The following is a 25,618-nucleotide window of genomic DNA, read 5'->3' as shown; positions in this document are numbered from 1 at the left end:
AAGTTGAAAGATTTTTGATTAACGTCATACCTTTTAAAACACATTCCTCTAATGTCAAAAAAACGGAACATTTTTTACATTCCCAGAACCAACATTGACTGTTTAGAGAACGTTCTTACAACAAAATTCTGTTAGCTGGGTTGTTGCTTTACGTTCGGACTTCTGGTTTGATTGCTGAAATGTAACAGTGAACTCAGTGAACAATGATCAGTGTTTATGAGTCCAATCTACAGAGTGATGAAAGAAACACTGAAGCAGTGCTGAAGTCAACAAGATAATTAAATAATTAATTAAGTGACGATTGAGCAGCATTAATCAAATCAACTGCAAATAAAAGAACACATTTAGGGTGTTTACACGACAATGATCTACTAAAAATAGAAAAGTCTTTCCTATGTGTTTTTTACATACAGACGACAACATTGTCAAAATGATCCCAGTTCACACAGATCCATAAAAAACATGTATAGGCTGTTTCTAACAACCTCTATCCATTCAGAGTAGTGGGCATAACTTTTTGGAGGGCATGGGTGGGAGAAAATGAAATATTCACTGTTACAGCAACACTATATCTTGCACCAGATTCTTTCAGTTCATCATTTAAGATGCATTGTGCATTGGAGGTGGTGATTGAGGAGAAACCCCTAATATGATTGTAAAGAGCTTTGGGTGTACAATTGTACATAAGAAAGTGCTATACAAATGTCTCATTTATTTTATTAATTGCTTTAGTGAGAAAATGACAGAGATCATCTTTAGTTTAAGAGGCCTGAATAAAGAGTTGAGCTCATAGTTGTGGTTTAACTTCTGCTCTGTTTCTGCTCTGTGGTTTTAACCAGATTAGAGGAAATGTTTATGCTTTTTTCCGCATCCTCACTTTCATAAGCTCAAAATACTCTAACAGCAAAAGATTCATAGCAACATGTACATGTCATTTTCATTAACTTCCCATTTTTAGAAATCCATCTGTGTTCAGGAAGGCCTGAATGATGCGCTTCTCACTTCTGAATGTAATCGCTGTCATGTTCTACCCTCCTTTTAGAGAAGAAATAAACATTTTAAATTTTGTTGTAGTAAATCATCAGTCCATCTAATCTGAATTACTTTAGATCTTGTGTGTGACAGCAATTCACTTTAAGTCATTTCTGTGTGTTCTGAGTCTCTGGCAATTTGAATGTACTAAAAGAGAAGTGAAATATGATTCCTGTTTGTCTTCTTCATATATCTATAGCAATCACACTGTTGACAAGTTGCAAAGTCTTCAACGTGAAATATGGTGATGCAATACTTTAGCAACAGAAAAGCGGTTGCAGATTTTTAACTGATCCTAGGCTATTATGATGTCAAGTTTTTAATAAAGGTAAAATAGATGGAAAATATACAGACATTGTCGAAATGTAATATGCTAACAGACTGGATGACGTGTCCGTTAAATCAATCATCTTGGCTCTTCTCACTCTTGTCTGCCGCCGCCTACTCAACCTGTTGCCGCGGCCCACTAGGGGTCCTCTGTGATCCTCCAAGGGGGCCGCGAGATAACTTAAAATTAATTTAAATATATTAATATAATTTATTACATTTATTATGTTACATTTTTAAAAATAAATAAAAAAATACATTTAAAACAAGGCACCATCTCTCTCGTATGTATTCTGTGATTGTTTCGGATCAGCCCAGGCCGTTTCTGCTGGAGAATACAGACTGAACGGTGGCTCAAAACGCCCAACTGCTTCATGAACATAGGATATGCAAACTAACTCTCTCAGTTGGAAAAAGAAAACCAGTGTCGCTAAAAAGGTTTTGATGGATGACGATTGTAATGAAGGTAAAGACGATTAGGCTACAGTGACATACAGACTCGTTCATAAGGCATGCGCGAGTCCGTTATTATGTGCAAACAAACCGCACATTTGATCGTTATAACATCGTATTTCTGCATAGTTCAATATATTCGCGAAGTTGTCAAAATGAATGTACTGTGAGTGTTTTATAACGGATGTTCGCCGAACAAGCGTGTTTTGGAGAAGTTTGAGAGGATCAGTGGTGTTATATAGCTATGTTTATAATTTTGAATGGATGCGCATAGTATAAATTCAGTCCTTTGGTATCTCCCTGTGGTCTTGTTTGGTATGGCAGGTTGACTGTGCTTATTTAAAGGTGCCCTAGAACTTTTTTTTTAAAGATGTAATACAAGTCTAAGGTGTCCCCTGAATGTGTCTGTGAAGTTTCAGCTCAAAATACCCCATAGATTTTTTTTAATTCATTTTTTTAACTGCCTGTTTTGGGGCATCATTATAAATGAGCCGATTCAGGACTGCTGGCCCTTTAATTGCTCGTGCTCTCCACCCACGGAGCTCGCGCTTGCCTTAAACAACATAAAAAAAGTTCAAACAGCTAATATAACCCTCAAAATGGATCTTTACAAAGTGTTCGTCATGCAGCATGTCTAATCGCGTAAGTACAGTGTTTATTTGAATGTTTACATTTGGTTATGAATGAGTTTGATAGTGCTCCGTGGCTAACGGCTAACATTACACACTGTTGGAGAGATTTATAGAGAATGAAGTTGTATTTATGAATTATACAGACTGCAAGTGTTTAAAAATGAAAATAGCGACGGCTCTTGTCTCCGTGAATACAGTAAGAAACGATGGTAACTTTAACCACATTTAACAGTACATTAGCAACATGCTAACGAAACATGTAGAAAGACAATTTACAAATATCAATAAAAATATCATGTAATCATGCCAGTTATTATTGCTCCATCTGCCATTTTTCACTGTTGTTCTTGCTTGCTTACCTAGTCTGTTGATTCGGCTGTGCACATCCAGACATTAATACTGGCTGCCCTTGTCTAATGCCTTTAATAATGTTGGGAACATGGGCTGGCATATGCAAATATTGGGGCGTACACCCCCACTGTTACGTAACAGTCGGTGTTATGTTGAGATTCGCCTGTTCTTCGGAGGTCTTTTAAACAAATGAGATTTATATAAGAAGGAGGAAACAATGGAGTTTGAGACTCACTGTATGTCTTTTCCATGTACTGAACTCTTGTTATTTAACTATTAGAGATGCACCGATTGCAATTTTCTTGGCCCATTCCTATTTCCGATTTTTTGTTAGTGAGATCGGCCGATACCGATTTTTGCCGATTCCGATTTTCTTTCTAAGAACTATAATTGACAACATATACAAAAAAATAAACTTTTCTTCAATGCAAAGTTTTATTTTCTTTTTAAGTCAGTAATAAAATATAAACAGCTCAAATAAATGCAACAGAATAAAGAGAGCTATGAAACTAAGTTTTTTTTGGGGGGTTAACTGGGTTTCTATTCAGGTAAGAAATACTACAGAAATTAAAGTAATCAAATGTAAAATGACACATTCAGTGTTATTTTACATTGGTTACATTAATTTCTGTAGTCTTTATTGTAAATATTAATACAGATAAATTCTTACCAGTAAAGTTATAAAACGTATTCAGTCAAGAGCTGAAAGTGATTTTCTTTGTCTTTTGTTCTTTGATTAACATGACAAAGGAATATTGGACTGCTGTCCCTTTAAGAGTCTATGAACGGTGTTCAACGGACCCAATACTGTTACACACAACATGGGTTCACTTTCTTAGCTATTTAACGATTCAAAACTGACAGTGTTTATCTGTATACTCGCCAAGATTGCCTGTGCCGCTGGTTTTGACATACTTTTGTATGTATTTGACAGTTTAAGCGCATTATGCTACTCGTTTTGGTACTTGTGAGTCTGTTTGACTTCTATCTCTGTTTGAGGACTGAGCGTGGCTTGTTCGCCTCACTAATAGGCTAGATCAGTGGTGCGCGCGCTTTCGGTGTGAGCGCGAAACCTGCGGGAATGACTAAAATGTATGCGGCAGTAAGCACTGTTTAACCGGAGCGAATGAGGCAAGTGAGAGAGAGGAGGCGCCCGCGCGGGTGTGTGTCATTTCACCGTGACAGAGAAGAGAGCGAGAACGCGCATTTGACGTTATTGCCTGTGCCGCTGGTAACAAAATGGATCGGCTTGGAATCGGTAAGAAGTGAGACTGATTGGCCGATCACCGATCCGGGCCGATCATGAGGAAAATCGTCCGATTCCGATCCCTGGCCGATCAATCGGTGCATCTCTATTAACTATGCCAAGGTAAATTCAATTTTTGAATCAAGGGCACCTTTAAGTTAACCTGTATTAGCTACTGAGCAAAAGTAGGCTATGATTGCAAAGGTTTAAATCTATCTTGAGTTTCTTCTTTAAAGAAATAATAACATGGGGTTGAAACGTGATAACACTAGGCCTACAATACAAATGCTTTTGTGAATTAAAAAAAAAAAAAAAAAAAAAAAAATAGTGTGGTGGGCCGTGCAGTATTGATTCGGAGAGGAGGGGGGCCTTGGCGTAAAAAGGTTGTGAACCAAAGGCGAGGCTTTTGGCATCTCAAACAAGCCTAATAACAATGGCTGAAGTGGAGCGATGCTGAAACCAGAGCGATGCTGACAATCTGTGCAAACGCTGAAATGAACCACCAGCTCAGCCGCCGCCAGGAATCAGGCACAGCAACTGTTTATGAGAGAATAACTCAAATAAGTGCAGTCGAGGGGTACATGAATAGGCCTACATTAGATGTCTCGTGGTTTCACTTTGTATTCACTGGACTGTCCGTAATGTGTGTGGCAGTGTGAGAGAACACAGTGCGAGGAATACCTGAAGAACTAAGTCATTTAAAGAAGGCCTATATGAACAGAGCTCTACTTGCATGCATTATAACATATTTTAATATTTTAAAATGGATCTCGTTTTCTCTTTCTTCATGTATTTCTGTGTAGTTTTGTCTCCTCCCTCGTCTCTTCTTGAAGTGTTAATGACTGTTTAACAGGAAGTCTCTGTTTTAGCACTCGCAGCACTGTTAAAACAGTGCATTAATGTGACAGTATGGGGTCCAGTGCACTGCCTCTCATACTCTGTGAGTATTTTAAACATATTCTATACTATGTTTCTGTTTTCTGCATTTAGCTAAAGATAAAATAATGGTTGTGCTCTAGGAGTGTCTGAATTCACAGTCTCACTTTTTTATTGTTGTTTATTGTTTAAATTCAGTGTGATGTCACATGTTGATCAGATAAAGAGTTTTAGAAAACATGCATTTATCTGTGCTGCATGTGAAAGATGGAGGCGCCCTGTACAAAATGTTGCTTCCATGTACTTTAGCTTGTTTTTGTAGTAACTCTTGTTCTTCCTATTTCAATTAGTTCAGATAAAGTTGTGTAAATATGCATTTGTATTGTATGTTTCTGTATCTTTAAATAAACTCTCCATCAGAGGCTCGGAGAGATTGAGGACAGTGATTGAATACACAATCAGCTTCTCTATCACTTTTTATTCTCTCTGCCTCACTTACTGCAAAAAAAAACAAAAACAAAAAAAAAACAGACACACACACACATCATATATATATATATATATATATATATATACACACACACACACACACATACACAGAAGTATTTGAACTCTTAAATCACACTTGAAAATTCACACTTAAAGTCATTGCATTAAACATAATATATCAAACCAAGTGGCTTCTGCCAAGAAATGATGCTCGAGATTTTCTCAGAACTATAACTTCTCTTTTTTATGAGACACTTTTTTAGTTACTTTTAACCAGTTGATCTTAGTGTCATATTTATTGGATGTATGAAGTCAGGTCTTCTCAAGATCATACAGGAGTCAGAATAACACAGGTTTACATCAACATATGAGCATGTTCTACTAACACTTGACAGCAACTTGACTACTAACAATGTTCCATTTCTATGACATTTCCATAAATTATTTTGAGAAATGCTTTAATTGAAAACTTTGATTCTGCTATATTTCTTTAAAATGCCTCTACTTTTGATATATAATGCAAATATATTTATGCATTTTTAAATTTAAAGGTGTTTTCAAAAACTGATACAACATGCATGTCCACTTAAATGATCTCAGATTGATGGTTCAATGTGAAACAGGAAATGATGTTGTGTCTCAAACACTTTGACCTGATAGTGAGGCAGTATGACAATTTTGTAAACTTCATTATCCTGAATGGTAAAATCTTTATTCTCAAATGTTGATTATCCAAATCTCCTCTTTTATATAAGGTTTTCTGTAACAAAAAGAGTCTCTTTAACTTGTGAAAAATGTAAAAGGTAATTCTATTGTTACATATTATGAGTCTGTATTTGCCGTCTTGTGAATGTCCTTTTTTTTAAAATTTACTCTCCCATTTATCTTTGGAACTTTGTCGTTGGTGCCTGTTTTTGTACTGTTAATAAGTTGTTCATAAATAAATAAATAAAGATAGTGAGGCAGTAGTCTGGGGTGGAGTGCCCTCTGGTGGCTATCAAGGGCACTCCCACTGGTAACTGGTAAAACACTTTACATGATTTACATTGTGTTGAATGAATGGAAATGTTTCATATCTTTATTTTGTTTTTAGTGCTGGTGTCCCTCATCCACTCTGGAGTCAATCAAGATGATGGAGGTACTGTGCATTACTATATATATATACAGTACAGTCCAAAAGTTTGGAACCACTAAGATTTTTAATGTTTTTAAGAGAAGTTTCGTCTGCTCACCAAGGCTACATTTATTTAATTAAAAATACAGTAAAAAAAACAGTAATATTGTGAAATATTATTACAATTTAAAATAACTGTTTTCTATTTGAATATATTTCACAAAGTAATTTATTCCTGTGATGGCAAAGCTGAATTTTCAGCATCATTACTCCAGTCTTCAGTGTCACATGATCCTTCAGAAATCATTCTAATATGCTGATCTGCTGCTCAAGAAACATTTAATGTGTACAACTGTACAAAATATTTGTGTACAATATTTTTTTTCAGGATTATTTGATGAATAGAAAGTTCAAAAGAACAGTGTTTATCTGAAATCTAATCTTTTGTAACATTATAAATGTCTTTACTGCCACTTTTGATTGATTTAATGCATCCTTGCTGAATAAAAGTATTCATTTCTTTAATTTCTTTAAAAAAAAATACAAATAAAAATTCTTACTGACCCCAAACTTTTGAACGGTAGTGTATAATGCTACAGAAGCTTTGTATTTCAGATAAATGCTGTTCTTTTGAACTTTCTATTCATCAAGGAATCCTGAAAAAAAAAGTACACAACTGTTTTCAACATTGAAAATAATCATAAATGTTTATTGAGCAGCAAATCAGCATATTAGAATGATTTCTGAAGGATCATGTGACACTGAAGACTGGAGTAACGATGCTGAAAATTCAGCTTTGCATCACATGAATAAATTACTTTGTCAAATATATTTAAATAGTACACAGTTATTTTAAATTGTAATAATATTTCACAATATCACTGTTTTTTACTGTATTTTTAATTAAATAAATGTAGCCTTGGTGAGCAGACGAAACTTCTTTTAAAAACATTAAAAATCTTAGTGGTTCCAAACTTTTGGACTGTACTGTATATATATATATACATATATAGTAGTCAACATTTGAAGTGGATCAAAACCTTTCATCAAAGTTGTCCTAAAACCTTCTTCTTAGAACAGCTTAGTTCTTAGGACAGTTTTGATGAACTTCACTTCAAATGTTGACTATATATATATTTAACTTTTTTTTTTATTAATGTGAATTGTGTTGTAGTATTTATTTGTCTACATGGTGCATCAAGATGCCACATTTGTCTCTGCTGTTTTATGTTCATATTTTGCTGTCATATTCACAGCATCTGTTTGTATAGGAGGTCCTTGGGCTGCTAAAACACTGAAAATCTCTGAAATCCAATCAATCAATCAATCAATCAATCAATCAATCAATCAATCAATCAATCAATCAATCAATCAATCAATCAATCAATCAATCAATCAATCAATCAATCAATCAATCAATCAGACCAGTGGTTCAGTAATGAATCTCACCTTTGTCTGATGCCCATTTAGTTAATTTATTTTTTTGTTGTTGTTATTGTTGTCTTTATGATTATTCTGAAAACATGTAGACAGGTGAGTCACCTGTATTTTATTTATTATAAAAGTTACATTTAGAAATACAAGTTCATGGTAGTTTAATTCAACAATTCACACTGTAATTTATGATTGTGTGCCATTAAGATCTTGTGACCAACTATGCTTCGCTTTATTCATTCAGTATGGCTTTGGCTGTAAGAGATAAGAGGCTGTAAAACAAACACCTGTAGAAGTTAGACATAAGTTCTTTGTAGTATTATTATTACCTCATCAGCTCTTAAAGTAAGTGCTGATTTATTCTTACTCAAACCTTCGACTGAAAACAGCCCCACCTGCCGGTCAAAACAGGAACGGTTTAACAGCTTTATAAACACACAAACCACACAAAACAATTTATAACACAAACCACACAAAACAATGGCTTTAAACACAGACTTTATAAGATAATTTCACACAGATTATTTTTTATTCTGATCAGTTAAACAATGTTTGAATTGTGTTCTCTTTCCATTGAGATACTTATATTGTTTATGATGTTTGCCAGGATAGTTTTCCATTGACTCTTGTAATATAGGGACATTTAGCCCTCCTAAAATGTTCATTAGCCACCCATAAATTCATTTCCCATAAATAAATTAGAATATTAGTCAATATTGGCTACATACAGTAATTTTTTTTTTTTTTTTTTGTCTACCATTGCTTCTTAACGTCAACATGAAATGGAAGTTGTGATCTTTTTACTTTTTTGCTTCTGGAACGAACAAATGTTGGGAAGGACTTGATTTTGTCCATAGACAATTGATTGTATTGTTGTGGTTTGCTATTGGTGGATCTCATGTGAGTAACAGGGTGTCCCGCCCTCAAGACAGTAAACACATCATCAGAGAAGAGAAGAGATGTCACTGCAAGAGGGAGGGGAAGTTATTCTGATTAAAGATTATGAGGCACTTGAATTAAAAATTAAATTATGTGCATGAATAAATCCTTCATAATGAATACTGCAATATTCCATTAAAAAAGGATTTGTCACTTTTGATTTCATGGTGGCTATAATGAGAGTGACAACTGCATTTCATAGCTGAAGTAACTCAAAACTCTCAAGACTCACATCAGCATTAAACAGTATCTGTGAGTGAACAGAAACAGACTGGAAAACTAGTTCAGTGTGATGCTGTGAGAGTCACTCACACTCACGTCTTTTGTGTGTTTGCATGTTTTTGTGGAAGTTTTGGTTTATTATAAAGTCATGTCAATTGTAACAAGACTGTCCAGTGTTATAGACGTCTCCATCTTTGATATTTACTTTAGTCACCATCATGTTTGTTAAAGAGTTTTAAGTCACTTTTTGTTTTTGTGTTTCTTCACAGATTTACCCACATCTAAACTGACTGTGACACCAAACACAACTGTATTCACTGGAGAGACAGTCAATCTGAAGTGTGAGATAAACTCTGATCACACTGACTGGACATATGAGTGGTATAAAGGCAGTGCAGACAATAAAATGACGTTAAAAGAGCATGATCATTACAATGTAAATGGAGACACTCTCAGTTTTGTTGGAGCTATTACATCTGATCTGGATCAGTACTGGTGTAAAGGAGAGAGAAATGGAAGTCCAAAGTCATCACAATCAAGCTCTGCTGTTTCTCTCTCTGTGAAGGGTGAGTTGAACATCATTCTTCTTTAAAACTCACTTGACTACATGTATGATCAGGCGTGTAATTGTGAGACTGTGGTTTATTCAGATTGTAAAATCTTATACTGATTACTAAATACAGCACATTACTGTATTCTACCAGCTGTTTCTCAAAAGTATGTGAAACACATTATGCAATAATAAATGAACTGTAACATGCACTGGTGTCACATGACCTCATAACACTTGTTATGAGATTGATACATCAAGATCCCACATTTGTCTCTGCTGTTTTATGTTCATATTTTGCTGTCATATTCACAGCATCTGTTTGTATAGGAGGTCCTTGGGCTGCTAAAACACTGACAATCTCAATCAATCAATCAATCAATCAATCAATCAATCAATCAATCAATCAATCAATCAATCAATCAATCAATCAATCCCAAATGTTGGGAAGGACTTGATGGACTTGATGGGAAGGACTACATACTGTATTTTTTTTTTTTTTTTTTTTTTTTTTTGTCTACCATTGCTTCTTAACATCAACATGAAATGGAAGTTGTGATCTTTTTACTTCCATATTGTGCTGTAAAGCGGCTTCTGGAATGAACAAATGTTGGGAAGGACTTGATTTTGTCCATAGACAATTGATTGTATTGTTGTGGTTTGCTATTGGTGGATCTCACGTGAGTAACAGGTTGTCCCGCCCTCAAGACAATAAACACATCATCAGAGAAGAGAAGAGATGTCACTGCAAGAGGGAGGGGAAGTTATTCTGATTAAAGATTATGAGGCACTTGAATTAAAAATAAAATAAAAATTAAATTATGTGCATGAATAAATCCTTCATAATGAATACTGCAATATTCCATTAAAAAAGGATTTGTCACTTTTGATTTCATAGTGGCTATAATGAGAGTGACAACTGCATTTCATAGCTGAAGTAACTCAAAACTCTCAAGACTCACATCAGCATTAAACAGTATCTGTGAGTGAACAGAAACAGACTGGAAAACTAGTTCAGTGTGATGCTGTGAGAGTCACTCACACTCACGTCTTTTGTGTGTTTGCATGTTTTTGTGGAAGTTTTGGTTTATTATAAAGTCATGTCAGTTGTAACAAGACTGTCCAGTGTTATAGATGTCTCCATCTTTGATATTTACTTTAGTCACCATCATGTTGGTTAAAGAGAGTTTTAAGTCACTTTTTGTTTTTGTGTTTCTTCACAGATTTACCCACATCTACACTGACTGTGACACCAAACACAACTGTATTCACTGGAGAGACAGTCAATCTGAGGTGTGAGATAAACTCTGATCACACTGACTGGACATATGAGTGGTATAAAGGCAGTGCAGACAATAAAATTACGTTAAAGGAGCATGATCATTACAAAGCAAATGGAGACACTCTCAGTATTGTTGGAGCTGTTACATCTGATCTGGATCAGTACTGGTGTAAAGGAGAGAGAAATGGAAGTCCAAAGTCATCACAATCAAGCTCTGCTGTTTCTCTCTCTGTGAAGGGTGAGTTGAACATCATTCTCCTTTAAAACTCACTTGACTACATGTATGATCAGGTGTGTAATTGTGAGACTGTGGTTTATTCAGATTGTAAAATCTTATACTGATTACTAAATACAGCACATTACTGTATTCTACCAGCTGTTTCTCAAAAGTATGTGAAACACATTATGCAATGATAAACGAACTTTAACATGCATTGGTGTCACATGACCTCATAACACTTGTTTAATTCAGTGATTAGTGTCCAGTTATCAGCTCAAAAATTAAACCCCATCCATCAAATGAGCTCTATATCAGCAAACTTACTAAGAATACTTGACTAGTATTGAATGTTAAACATTACCAGGTGAAAAAATAAAATAAAACATATGCATGGATCATCAATCATTCACAATGGGGTCAATAATATGCATTTAGTAAATAGATTAACAACATTTTTTATGGTGTGATACAGCAAGACAGTAACTTTGCACTGCATTAGACTTGTGTTTGTTGCATGTGTTTGTGGAGGTTCTGGTTTTTTATAACAACTTTTGTGAAAAAAATTGTGATTTTTTTCAGTGTTATAGATATCTCCATCTATTATATTTACTTTAGTCACTGTCACTATGGTTACAGGTGATATTCATTGACTATCATGAGAATAGAGGGACTTGAGTGAGAGAGTTAAATACAGATGTTTTGTACTGAAGTCAGAGAGAATGACATGACTTACAGATAATGATGTTAATTGAGTTCATCAAGTCTTCAGAGTCTGTTTAAGTTGATTCAGATTGAGTTGTTCCTCATATGAGCTTTTACCCAGCTAACAGGGAATGTTCTGGCAAGGTTCTCTCAAAGTTATGAACAAATGTTCTTCCAGTAACATTAATAGAATGTTTGTTTAAAGGTGCCCTAGAACGTTTTTTCACAAGATGTAATATAAATCTGAATGAGTTTGAGGCTATGCTCCGTGGCAAACGCTACACTGTTGGAGAGATTTATAAAGAATGAAGTTGTGTTTATGAATTATACAGACTGCAAGTGTTTAAAAATTAAAATAGCGTCGGCTCTTGTCTCTGTGAATACAGTAATAAACGATTGTAACTTTAACCACATTTAACAGTACATTAGCAACATGCTAACGAAACATGTAGAAAGACAATTTGCAAATATCACTTAAAATATCATGATATCATGGATCATGTCAGTTATTATTGCTCCATCCACACGTTAATACCGGCTGCCCTTGTGTAATGCCTTGAACATGGGCTGGCATATGCAAATATTGGGGGCGTACACCCCACTGTTACGTAACAGTCTGTGTTATTCGCCTGTTCTTCAGAGGTCTTTTAAACAAATGAGATTTATATAAGAAGGAGGAAACAATGGATTTTTAGAATCACTGTATGTCATTTCCATGTACTGAACTCTTGTTATTCAACTATGCCAAGGTAAATTCACTTTTCAATTCTAGGGAACCTTTAATGTTATCTGGTCTTTAGTTAAGTCCTGTCCTTCCCAGGCTTGGTACCAGGTCATCTTTTTGCCCTCTAAGAGGTGTCTGTCTGTTGTTCTAGCATCTTTATCTGATGGTGTTGTACAATTTGTTTGTGTTAATCCGCCAAGATCCAATCAAAATGTATCAAAAGAAGGGCCCGGCCATAAACTGGGACCTGGATTGTGCTGTTTACCACAAGTGTTTCCTGTAGTTGGGCTCGTTACCCTTCATTGAGTTAGTTTTTCACCAGCTGTGTTGTGGAGGAAAGTATTCTCTTTCTTGTAAATGGAAAGAGAAAAGAAAAAGAAAAAAAAAAAAAATGTTGGACAAAGCAGAGATGCCTGCAGGACATCTAATCTGTCTCTGACCAGGTCTCCATCTTTATACACTCTTCTTAATTAACTCCCACTCCCGTTGTCTTTCATCTAATTATGGAATCCTGCCACTTGACCATATGCATGGTTACTTCCTGCACTCTAAAAAAATTGGGGTTAAAAACAACACAAGTTAGGTTGAAAATGGAAAAGCCCAGCAGTTGGGTTAAATGTTTGCTCAATGTGCTGGCCAGTTTTATTTAACACAACTTATGTTTAAAAACTACTATATGGTTGGCTTAAAATAAACTCTAAAAGGTTGAAAATTAAAAATCAGACACATAATTACTAGAGACAACAATAATAACGAAATGGTGAACATTTATTAATAAGCAATTTAATAAATGTTTAAAATTTTCATTTTAAAGTGAAGTAATCATTTAACAGTTGTCACGTGACCAACATCTCTTTACCGCATTTAACATTCACCAATACATTTTATTTCCAAATCAAAAACACCACTTCAAATATCAATGACCAAATAAATAAATGAACAAAAACAAGAAAGGAGTAAAATTAAGAGCTCAGTCAATCCTCAATATATATTAGCCTTTAGTTTATAAATCCAAATTGTCTCTTTGATTCAGTTTAAGTTCTCTGTTCCCTTTCCTAATAGTACTATTCACATGATCAGTACTTGTATTCTAAGGATAGATGGGTTACTATTATGCATTAGTTTAAAATGTTTTGCCATAGGATATTCTTCATTACCCCTCCTGATGGCATATTTATGTTCAGTCAGTTGATCCAGTAATTGTCTTTTTGTTCTCCCAATATAAAACACCTTACATTCCAGTCTATAAGTAACATGAGTTTGACAAATAATAATAAAAAAAAAAGTATGTACATCTAAAAACATTTTACCTTGTACATTACCACAGTTATTACAATGGTGGCAACTTATCATTGGAGGATCTTGGAATATATTCCTCAGATTGAACACTTTAAAAAAGTTTTTTAATAATTCCTTTAATTTTTTTCCATCAATTGTACTGTATTTTGTCACAAAATAGACTTTGTTAGAACTTTTTTTTAAAATATCATAATTTGTATATAACAGATAGGATTATTTATGTATAAGATTAAAATGAATGATAAATCAATAGCATTAATCTGTCAACTAATGTCTAAAAATACAATGATTATCTGCCTAACCTAACCAGCTCGGATAGTGTATGGAATATTATATAAATAGATTACCCAAATTTTATAAGCTGTGTCTGCCACTGTCACAGTCCTGGTTGCAGCATGAAAGAGAAACATCAGGGGCATATTCTTCGTACGTCGCTAACTCACTTAGCTGGATTTGACTGATGGCGATTTGGCATGATCTTGGATTGTTCGGTTCTTCGACGCTCATCCTGACTTGCTGTCATAGCAACATGTCCGTAAGCTCAAACCTGCTCGGGAGCAGGCTTATTTCATGTAAACAGGATTAGATTGCATCTTTTTAAGCGGAGGTGATGCTTAAAGTCTGTCCCAGCCACTGCTACTTTCCCACAAGAGTAGGCTACCCTAATGTAAACCAGGGACAATAATAATGATTTAAAAATAAATTTGCAAATAATACTATAATGCCGTGTAGTGTCATAATATAGACACTGACAGTTTTACTCTTTGAGAGATTCATTCGTGAGGGAATAATTACGTAATAATTTTTAATGGAGTCTTACACACATCATGTACAGATGTCTATGCCGTGCATGCATTTGTGCATTTGAACCGCAACAGATATTATGGGAGTGGCTTGATGAAGCGCAGGAGATGCAGATAACTTGATCTTGAACCTTAAGAAACTTTAATTAATGCTGTCAAATATGCTTCAAAGGTAAATTAGTTGCTAATTACAACATTGAAATAAAAAATTGCCTGTACAAATACTAGAAATTGTGAACATAGCCTAAATAATTGGGTAATCATGAAAAAAAAAATAGTGCACATTTAATTTATCTATTATAACATTTATGTCGTTCTTCTTTCATTTATTCACTAGCTGTTTCCTTAGAAATTCGTCAAGTTTTTCGTCAAGTGTTTTTTCTCATTCTATGATGCCATTACAGCCAATCGCTGCATTGCTGATCATGGTTTCGTGTATCGATACATCTGCCCTTTTCATGGAACACGAGAACACGCAGTAATCTTAGACAACTTAATCCAGATATTTTAATCCATTCTGCAAATTCGTCTGAAGAACCAAAGTTCAGAGTTCAGTTATCACGATTAGAAGATCTGGCATCTGTCAAATCATCTCAGATGTATTAAGCGAGGTATGAAGAATATGCCCCAGGATCTTAGTGCAGCAGTTACTTTAATCCACAAACTCTAAATACAAAAACACTTGACTTGGAAATCAAACAGAACAACCAGGTAAACACAACACAGAACTCACAACTGAACGGAACAAACAAGGGGTTTAAATACACAGAGAACAGAGGATCTAATGAGACTAAACAGACACAGCTGGGACAAATCAACTCAAACTCAAATGAGGGTAACCATGGGAACAAACAGGTGGCGGGAAAACTGAGAACAAAGTAGAACATGTGACTAAGGATAAAATAAACTCAGAACAGAACAGGGAAACAAACGCAAAACTAAACACAGCCCTGACACCACATGCTGCTTTAACTGTGCATTTTGCTTTGAGTTCATCATAACCCAGCTAACAGAATTTTGAAATAAGAACGTTCTCCAAATATTCAATGTTGGTTCTTGGAACATAAAAAAATGTCCAGTTTTCTTGACATTAGGTTTAAAATTCAACATTCTAGGAATATTGATTAGTAACATTCCAATAACATAAAAATGTCCAGTTTTCTTAATGTTAGTAAAATGTTATTTAAAGGTTAGTATGATGGTCCTAAAACATTCTTTCAATCATTCAATCACCTGCTGTGAACCAGCCCTGAGTGAAAAAGAGAAAGAACACAAACTACGACTTTCTTCAGTCACAGCCTTAGATGAATTGAAGATAAAAGACATGAAATCTCTCAAGATCTGATTAAACAACTCCAGAAACAGCATTACCAGCTTCACTTATATTACTAAACACACTGACTTTATTTCTGTCACACGTCTACAGATGTTCTTATTGAGAATTAACAGAGGTTTAGATGTTGATGTTTTATTGAAAATGTTTTGTTTGTGGTCACCATCATGGTGATCAGCGTTTGCTTTAGTTAAACTCTTGACCCTTGACTAAGTTGCTTCTTTATCAGCAATTGCAGGGGGTTATGGAAAATGTTTCTTCATTGATAAAGTTGATCAACATGTTCGCTTTAACAGTCAAACTGGACATTTTTATTTTCTTGGAATGTTACAAATCAATGTTCCTAGAATGATGAATTTTAAATCAAAATTAAGTTGAAAGAACGTTTGAGGAACATCTTTTCAAAAAAGTTTCTCTAACTTCAAGAAAAGTGGACATTTTTTACATTCCCAGAACCAACACTGAATATTTAGAGAACATTTTTATAACAAAATTATGTTAGCTGGGAAGTTACTGAAAGACCCAAGTGATTACTTTTTACCCATTCAGCCCTATGCCCAGAGAGTGTCTTGCGTTCAAAAGGCAGACATGAGCTTGACTTGTTTTTTGTTTTTATTAAAAACACAGATTTACGGTGAATGTTCGAGATTCTGTTGCTATAGAAACTAAGATCTAAGATGCAATCCATGCAAATATGAGGTTCTCTGTAGTTTCTTGTGAAATTTATTTAATTATTATTGTTATTAGTATTATCCACACAGCAAAAATGCTTGTTTGTTTAATTATTCAAGTATGTATGGGCCTACGTAAAATACGGGATGCATCATTTAACCTTTAAATCCCGTATTTTATGGGATGGGTGGCATTGTGGCAACCCTACGATAGCAGCAGTCCATTACTGAGGACGCTTAGGGTTTGTGGGGATATTGTAAAACGTTAATCCATTTCTTTGTGATTTGCTGTTATCACAGCCCACACCACAGCCGATAGACGGCTTGTTGCAATTCAGTCCTACAAATGGCACCCGTACCACTGTGACGTCACATGAAATCCATGAATAAGGGGCTTTCCCACTAGAAAAACGAGAGATTATTAGTACATTCCAATCATTATGTGATATACTGTAAGTTAAATCAGGAGAGCAGAAAAGAGCTCTTGCCATAGATATCCTTGTTATACCACTTTACATTAAAATACCAAGTGTTACGTCATTCTCTTGAAGTCTGTACATGAGAACATGAGGAACATTTTACAGCTTATTCAGTCAAACTGACGGATAATGATTATTTGTAGTAAAACCTTATGATTTGAAATAATTTGTTTGTCTTTTTGAGTGTTATCTTCCCAAACGGGTCACTACAGGTTATATTCATTGAATACGAAAGGACTTGAGCGAGAGAGTTCAGTACAGATGAGTTTTGTACTGAAGTCAGAGAATGATGTGACTTACAATGATGTTAAATGAGTTCATGAAGTCTTCAGATAGTCTGTTGAAGATGATTCAGATTCAGTTGCTCCTCATATGAAGTTGTAGTTGGAGTCTTCATCTCTCCTTCACCAGGAGCTTCATTCTGCTTTCTATGGCGAGTCTGAGGTGTTTATCTGAGGATGTAACAGAGCCAGAGCTTCCTCAAAACAACTGACATGACAAAACTAATGAACAGCAAAACAGAACAAATACTATGAAATATGAGATAATGTATTAACTGTATAGTTTTGTAACACATTTACAAAATATGATTTTTAAATTCTTCTACTTTTCGAGTCACTTTATGTTTTCATCTTTTTTTCACAGATTTGCCCACATCTGAAAAAGTTTTTTTTTTTTTTTTTTATTGTAAATTATTTAAAAAATGAAACTTTCATTTATACTAGATTCCCTACATGTAAAACATTTCAAAATTTTTTTTTTTTTTTTTTTTTTTTTTTAATTTGTTGATTAGAGCATACCGCTAATGAAAGTCCAAAATCCAGTATCTCAAAATATTGGAATATTTACATTTGAGTTTCATTAAATGACCATCCCTACAGTATAAATTCCGGGTATCTCTTGTTCTTTGAAACCACACTAATGGGGAAGACTGCTGACTTGGCAATGGTCCAGGAGACAATCATTGACACCCTCCACAAAGAGAGTAAGTCACAGAAGGTCATTACTGAATGTGGTGGCTGTTTACAGAGTGATGCATCAAAGCATATTAAATGCAAAGTTGACTGGAAGGAAGAAATTGGGTAGGCAAAGGTGCACAAGCAACAGGGATGACCACAAGCTTGAGAATACTGTCAAGTATAGCCGATTCAAACACTTGGGAGAGCTTCACAATGAGTCAAATGAAGCCGGAGTCAGCGCATCAAGAGTCACCACACTCAGACATCTTCAGGAAAAGGACTACCAAGCCACTTCTGAAACAGAAACAACGTCAGAAGCTTCTTACCTGGGCTAAGGAGAAAAAGTACTGGACAGTGAACAATGGTCGAAAGTCCTCTTTTCATATAAAAGTACATTTTGCATTTCATGTTGAAATCATGGTCCCAGAGTCTAAAGGAAGACTGGAGAGGCACAGAATCCAAGCTGCTTGAAGTCTAGTGTGAAGTTTCTGAAGTTAGTAATGATTTGGGGGGCTGTGACATCTGCTGGTGTTGGTCCATTGTGTTTTATCAAGATTTTGGAGCACTTTATGCTTCCATCTGCTGACAAGCTTTATGGAGATGCTGATTTCCTTTTCCAGCAGGACTTTAGCACCTGCCCACAGTGCAAAAAACACTTCCAAGTGGTTTGCTGACCATGATATTACTGTGCTTTATTGGCCAGCCAACATGCCTGACCCCTGAATCTATGGGATATTTTCAAGAGAAAGATGAGGAAACAGTCGATCCAACAATATACAGATCATCTGAAGGCTCAATAGTGAGTCAGCAGTGCCACAGGCTCATCACTTCCATGCCACACTTCACTGATGCTGTCATTTGTGCTAGGAGCAAGTCATTTGCTGTAATATGTGCTGCCGACCAAGTATTGAGTGTACAAATGAACATACTTTAAAGAACTTGAACTTTTCTGTTTTGAAAATCCATTTTTTGATTGATCTTAGGAAATATTCTAATATTTTGAGAGACTGGATTTTGGACTTTCATGAGCTGTATTCTCTAATCATCAAAATAAAAAAAAAATAAAAAAAAAAATAAAAAAAAAATTGAAATGTTTTACTTTACATGTAGGGAATCTAGAATATATGAAAGTTTCATTTTAAAAATAATTTACAATAAAAAAATGAACCTTTTCACGATGTTCTATTCATATGACCAGCACCTGTATAAATTATACACAATTTAAAATTCTACCTATAAAATAATATGCTATTCTGTTTCTAGCCCTTGTGCGGTCTTCTGGGTCTTTTTGACCCGCAAATGATGTTTGCTCAAATTAAAAAAAAATGTTCTCTTTGTCCAAATGGCATGAGACTTTGTATGGTGGTTAACACTTTTAAGATCTACAAATATGAAAAAACAAAAAAATGAATCCGCACACTATCAACTTGCAAACCAATAAAAAAGACACTTTATTAGCAATGTTTCGATCGTAAGATCTTCATCAGGCATAAACATTGTATTCAAACTCCATTGTATTTAAAACATCATGAATCACAAAGAATCATCAATATCCAATCAAGATCAGTGATTAAATAATCATTAACACCACATCACATTATTAACTCAACATATATATATATATATATATATATATATATATATATATATATATATATATATATATATATATATATAATAAATATAAAGGAGTATTATTAATGATATCATATATCTAATGATCATATTTCATAACATCACATTAAACAATGCTTCATCATTCATACCCATAGGTGATAAAGTCTGAAGAGTAAAAATCCAGAACAATTCACGTCTCTGTAAGAGCAATTCAATATCGCCCCCTCTAGGTGGCACACTCACTTTTTCAATCCCACAGAAGCGTAAGGAAGAAACATCATGATTAAAAGATAAAAAATGGGCAGCGACTGGATAATTAACATCTTTTCTTCTGATAGAACTTTTATGTTCACTGATTCTTTGTTTTAATTGACGTGAAGTTTTTCCCACATAGCCCAAACCACAAGGACACCGAATCAAATAAACAACGTGTGTAGACGTACAAGTGATAACAGAATGAATACCATATTTCTTCCCAGTTCTAGGGAAGATCTACAAATAAAAATTGGAGTGATATCTTGTTTTTATGTTAGTGTAAAAAAAAAAAGTTACGTTTGTGGTCTTCGGGGACCCCGGGCAACAAAATGTAATTTTGTAACAATATAATATATTTTTTAAAAACCAATGTAATTTTACTCTGTTTATTAATGTTTTTTCTCAACATTTGTGCAGTTTTTGGAGGATTCGTGATATCTTTTAAATTTATATAAATAAATTAAAAAATATTTTTTGAAATAGTTTTTTACGCATGAACAGCTTTTTATGTAAAATTCACTTTATAAAAGGCCCAGATTTCTAACTTTCATTCATGTGGATAACATGGATAATTTGACATGGTTTAGTGTAAGATTTTTGCCCATCTTTTGAAAAATTTAGTTTTAAAAGTAAAAAAAAATATCACTTTTACCAGTAGATGGCTGCAGAGCTCCACTATTTGCTATGTGCTATTTGAATGACTGAAAGACATGTTTTCACAAGTTGGATTCAGGTTTTTTTTCAGTTGGATTCATATCTAAATGTTATGAAATCACAATTATAACAATAAAAATTACTTTGTCAAAGTTTAGCATTTTTTTGTGCAGGGCAAAATCAGTTTTTCAATAATAATTTTATAATAAAAATAATAAAATAATAAAATAAATAATTTTTATTTTTGTGTGCACGCGTGTGTGTGTGAGAGTGTCCATTTTGTATTGGGGATATTTTTTGCATTTTTGGAAGTGTGCCACTTCATTTCTGTCTATGTGTGTTTTGCGTTGTTTCTGATTTTGAGAATGGATTTTGTCCAGTTTCTAAGTGGGGTCTCTATGGGTTACATTATTGATGATATTATTGAAAAACTGATTTTTTTCAGTACAAAAAATGCTAAACTTTCACAAAAAGTAATTTTTATTGTTATAATTGTGATTTCATAACATTTAGAAATGAATCCAACTGGAAAGATGTCTTTCAGTCATTCAAATAGCACATAGCAAATAGTGGAGCTCTGCAGCCATCTACTGGTAAAAATGTTAGTTTTTTTACTTTTATAACTGCATTTTCCAAAAGATGGGCAAAAATCTTTGTATGGTGGTTGAAGGAATGTAGAAGAAAAACTGTAGTATTGGCTGTCTCAATGTGTGTGTGTGTGCCAGTTAACCTTAATATTTGCGTGTGGACCATGTATGGCATAAATAAATTTTTCCAGTAAAGCATAATGATTAAGGGCCCCCCTCACAGAAAGAGCATGCAGTCTAGGGGCCCCTGACCACCTTAATCCGCCCCTGTATATGTGGGACCGTACTCTCAGGGGCACAAAAATAAAAATCTCATATGTGGTACCGCTCAAAAGGTTAATAGAGATGGGCACAAAAATGATCAAATTGTCATGTCCCTATTCCCCACAAGTGGGGTGCGCCCCACACTTTGAGAAACGCTGAATTAAATTGTTTAATATTAACAGTGCTGCAGTGCTGTGATACTATAAACAATTTTATTAAATCATTATGCAGAAAATGTTTTCAGTTCATTCAGACTTACACAGATATCAAGAATCAGTGTATGAATCTCAACAATTGTGATAATAAAAAAAAAAAAATCAGATCAACTCTGAACGTCATCACAAAACAAGCTCTGTGCTCCAAAAAAAAAAAACATGGCTGAAGACATTTTCTGCATAATGACTTAAAATCAGAATACCAAGTTATCATAATATGATTCCACGGTATTTTAAGGTTACAAAAAAATCATATGAAGTTAATATATTCAGAAATTTGACATTGTGATATTAGTGAATCAGTGACTCAAAATCATCATATTTTCTCCTGCATTTTTTGCTATTACAAACATGCATTAGAAACAGAATTAAACCAGTCAGAGAAGTTTGCTTTAGTTTGGCTCTTGACCATTGACTTTTTCTCTGACTGCTTACTTCCATAATGGTGACATCAAACTTTTTTTTTCAATAAGACATCAACATCTAAACCTCTATTAATTCTCAGTAAGAACCTTTGAATAAAATAAATAAAGTCTGGATTGTAATAAGTGAATATGCTGAGATCTTGAGAGATCTGTTACTGTTTAAATGTTCTGTTGCTGCCAGTCATTTGAATCAAATCAGGAAATACCTGTAAAATAACAGTATTTTTTATCATTTAAAGAAAATTTATGTTTTAAATTTAATATTAAAGTTTTTTGCACTTTATTTAAATTAGGATATTAATTTAATGTTTTTTTTTTTTGTTTGTTTGGCAACCGCTGCTGCCAGTCACTGACCATTTTTTATGATATTTTTTAAAGTGAAGATATTTGTTTGTAATAATTCAGGAAATACCTGTAAAATAACAGTATTTTTCGGTTTATTATAATTAGGATATTTTACTTAAATTCTACAGGGTTTTTTGGCTGCCATTCATTTGACTGTTTTATCATTTAACTGTTTTGTTACTGTTTAATTAGTGATTATTTTGAACATTACATACATTTGTTTGTAATTTAAGAAAACAAAAAAATACTGCATAAATAAAAGAGCTCACAGAACTGTTAATATTGTAGGAGAATTTTAAGGTTAAAGACCCAAAAGACCAGATATGATGAATGAAGACCCAGAGTCAAATTTTAAAAAAATAAATTGAAGAAAATTTTACTGAAGAATAGTTTGCAGTTTCATCAGCAGGAGCCAGCTTCAAGTCTCACAAGGAGTTCGTAGGCCGCTCTGCGTACATTCACATTTCCACAACAATTACTCTAACAGAGTCTACTAACTACGTCATTACTTCAGGTTAAACGATTATGATTGGCTAAGAAAACTAGACAAAATTAGTAATTTTCCACACATAGACAGAGAGTCAGACGCATATCTCCATCCATTTCCGATTCTGGATTTAGGCACAGGATGTCCTTCTAGGTCAGTTGTCCAATAGCACCCATAAAGGATCTGAACACTTACTGTAGCACACATACAAATTACACTTGATTCACAGCTTCTTCAAGGCTGAAGTTGGCCCAGGCTCCAACTCTAAACAGGAAAGTTTCTCAAAATATACTGATAAGTTGTACTTTTCTCTCAGTTTATCGCACCATATTATATATTGCGTCAGTGTATTTGAAACATTTGAATGGACTGATAAAGATAGCTGTAAAGTAAAGTAAATGTTGTTTTGACTATAATAATGTACCAAATCTAACTTGTATAAATATGACAGTAGTATAGAAAAATATATACATACATTTATAGGTAAAATCAAACTCTGATCCTCCTGTACCCATTCCCTGTGCAGAGGGTCATGGGGGCCCGAAGTGTTCATCAGTTGTACCATTCAAAATCCTTCGTTCCGAAGTGCCCTTTGAAGTAGCCAGTTTTGAGCACTTCGGTTTGGAATGACCCTTCAATATGGTGGGCACTTCTGAGGGCAGTATATCCCGTTTGGAACGCACCAAATGTCAAAGCTCACTCAGGGCGGGTCTATGCTAGAATGGCAGTGTCCATCAACAATCGTGGGAGGGGCCTGTTCAGTTAAGTGTCGTCACTTTGCCCAGAATCTACGAACGGCTTGTTCTGAGACATAGCTTATGATTTATGGGGATTTAAAAACAAGCACTGGGTGGATTTTTATCATGATAGGGTGGTTGTGTACACACACTGCCAACACACATTTATGTTCAAACACCATGGAAAAGTGAATTTTGCATAATAGATGCCCTCTAATTTCTAATTAACTGCAACATTGCTTCAGAGTTATTTTAACACTCTGTAGTGTGGATACATAAGAACACTGAGGGGTGTTAATTTCATTTTGCTGTATGGCCATTTATTCAGATGAATTTACACTGAATTACTCATTTATCTGGCTGTTACTGCTGATGATTTGACATGATCCAGGATTTTTAGGTTCTTCGAAGCTCATGCTGGAGTTGCTGTCATAGCAACAGGTCTGTAAGCTCAAACCTGCTCATGAGCATCTTATTTCATGTAAACAGGATTACATTTCATCTTAAGCGAAGGTGATACTTAAGCAAAGGTGATACTTAAAGTTTGTCCCAAGTTTTTCATCAGGAGTGTGATGTTCTTAATGATGTCATTATGTTGCTGTCTTGCCGCCATCCAATCACTGCATTACTGATCATGGTTTTGAGTATCGATATATCTGCCCTTTCTGAGGAACACAAGAACACACAGTAATCTCAGACAACATAATCCAGATATTTTAATCAAATCCACAAATTTGTTGAAGAACCAAGTCAGACAGAGATCATTTATCAGGATTAGAAGATCTGGCATCTGTGAAATCATCTCAGGTGGATTAAGCGAGGCACGAAAAATGGACCCCAGGAACTGTTTTCTGATTAGTTCACTGAAAGAGCTCTTCATCTTCTTTCTTCACAGATTTACCTACACCTACACTGACTGTGACACCAGACAGATCTGTATTCACTGGAGAGAGAGTCAATCTGAAGTGTGAGATAAAGTCTGATCACAGTGACTGGAGATATGATTGGTATAAAGGCAGTGCAGACAAAAATATGATGTTAAAGAAGCCTGAGCATCACACTGGAGACACTCTCATTATTCAAACTGCTACATCTGATGAGGGTCAGTACACCTGTAAAGGACACATAGATGGAAGACCAGTTTCATCACATTCAAGTTCTGCTGTTTCTCTCTCTGTGAAGGGTGAGTTGAACATTATTGTCCTCATAAACTTTCTCTTATGATCACACATCCGATCGAGAAACTGTGGTTTTGTTCAGAATGCTTACTGAATTCTGTACAGTATAGACTCTATCTTACAGTTTCACAATAGTATATGTGAAACAGATCACATTATGCAACAATAAATGGTTTAAACTGTCACATGACCGTATTGCAAGTTTAAATTGGCACTCTTTTTTCACACTCTTGACTTTAGTAAATACAATCTGCAGCTGTTATATGTGAATACAAAAGAACGTACATGTGGGCTAGAATATGAATATCAGTTTCATTTAGTTTTTACCAATAATTACAAATATTTTTGATGTAATTAATACAAAATGAGATGTGTATTACATAGAAAATAGATGTTTTGTCTGCATTAATGTGCACATTGAAGCTCCAATAGCAATCGGTTACACTTTTGATAATAATTTCAGCTTTATGTGTGTCAGATACATTTTTAGAAGCACAGAAAAATCACTCTGGTGTATATATGAGTCTCTTTCACAGGTGTTAAAAACTAACACTGAAGCAGTGTAGGATCTACTCTTTGTAGTGTCAACTGTTGAATTGTTCATGCAGTTCATTAAACAAGTGATGATTGACCATTAGTGATGAACACCTGCTCTTAATGAACAGTTTAGATACACAACTGATGTAAAGCCAGCACACACAAAATACAGCTTTGGAT

At 34.5% G+C, this 25,618-nt stretch overlaps 1 protein-coding gene across 4 annotated transcripts in view; it reads left to right on the top strand.

Annotated features, from left to right (window-relative positions):
• Positions 1 to 4,396: 4,396 nt before the first annotated feature.
• The window catches only part of LOC125265638 (immunoglobulin superfamily member 1-like), a 44,438-nt gene continuing 23,216 nt past the window's right edge, over positions 4,397 to 25,618 (top strand). For 2 of the 4 annotated variants that reach the window (XR_007184310.1, XM_048186001.1), the window contains exons 1-5: positions 4,399 to 4,981; positions 6,500 to 6,544; positions 9,385 to 9,681; positions 10,889 to 11,185; positions 24,619 to 24,906. Coding sequence is in view for 2 of the 4 variants with exons in the window: in XM_048186001.1 (XP_048041958.1) it covers positions 4,951 to 4,981; positions 6,500 to 6,544; positions 9,385 to 9,681; positions 10,889 to 11,185; positions 24,619 to 24,906 (958 nt within the window). In the remaining 2 variants the exon portion in view is untranslated. Of the gene's footprint in view, positions 4,982 to 6,499; positions 6,545 to 9,384; positions 9,682 to 10,888; positions 11,186 to 24,618; positions 24,907 to 25,618 lie in introns of all 4 variants that reach the window. The other 2 variants (XM_048186000.1, XR_007184309.1) reach the window with 2 other exon arrangements.

This window comes from Megalobrama amblycephala, linkage group LG3, assembly GCF_018812025.1.
Source record: "Megalobrama amblycephala isolate DHTTF-2021 linkage group LG3, ASM1881202v1, whole genome shotgun sequence".
Taxonomy (NCBI): Eukaryota; Metazoa; Chordata; class Actinopteri; order Cypriniformes; family Xenocyprididae; genus Megalobrama; species Megalobrama amblycephala.
Note: the sequence above shows the minus strand (reverse complement) of the source record. Positions and strands in the feature narration are given on the sequence as shown.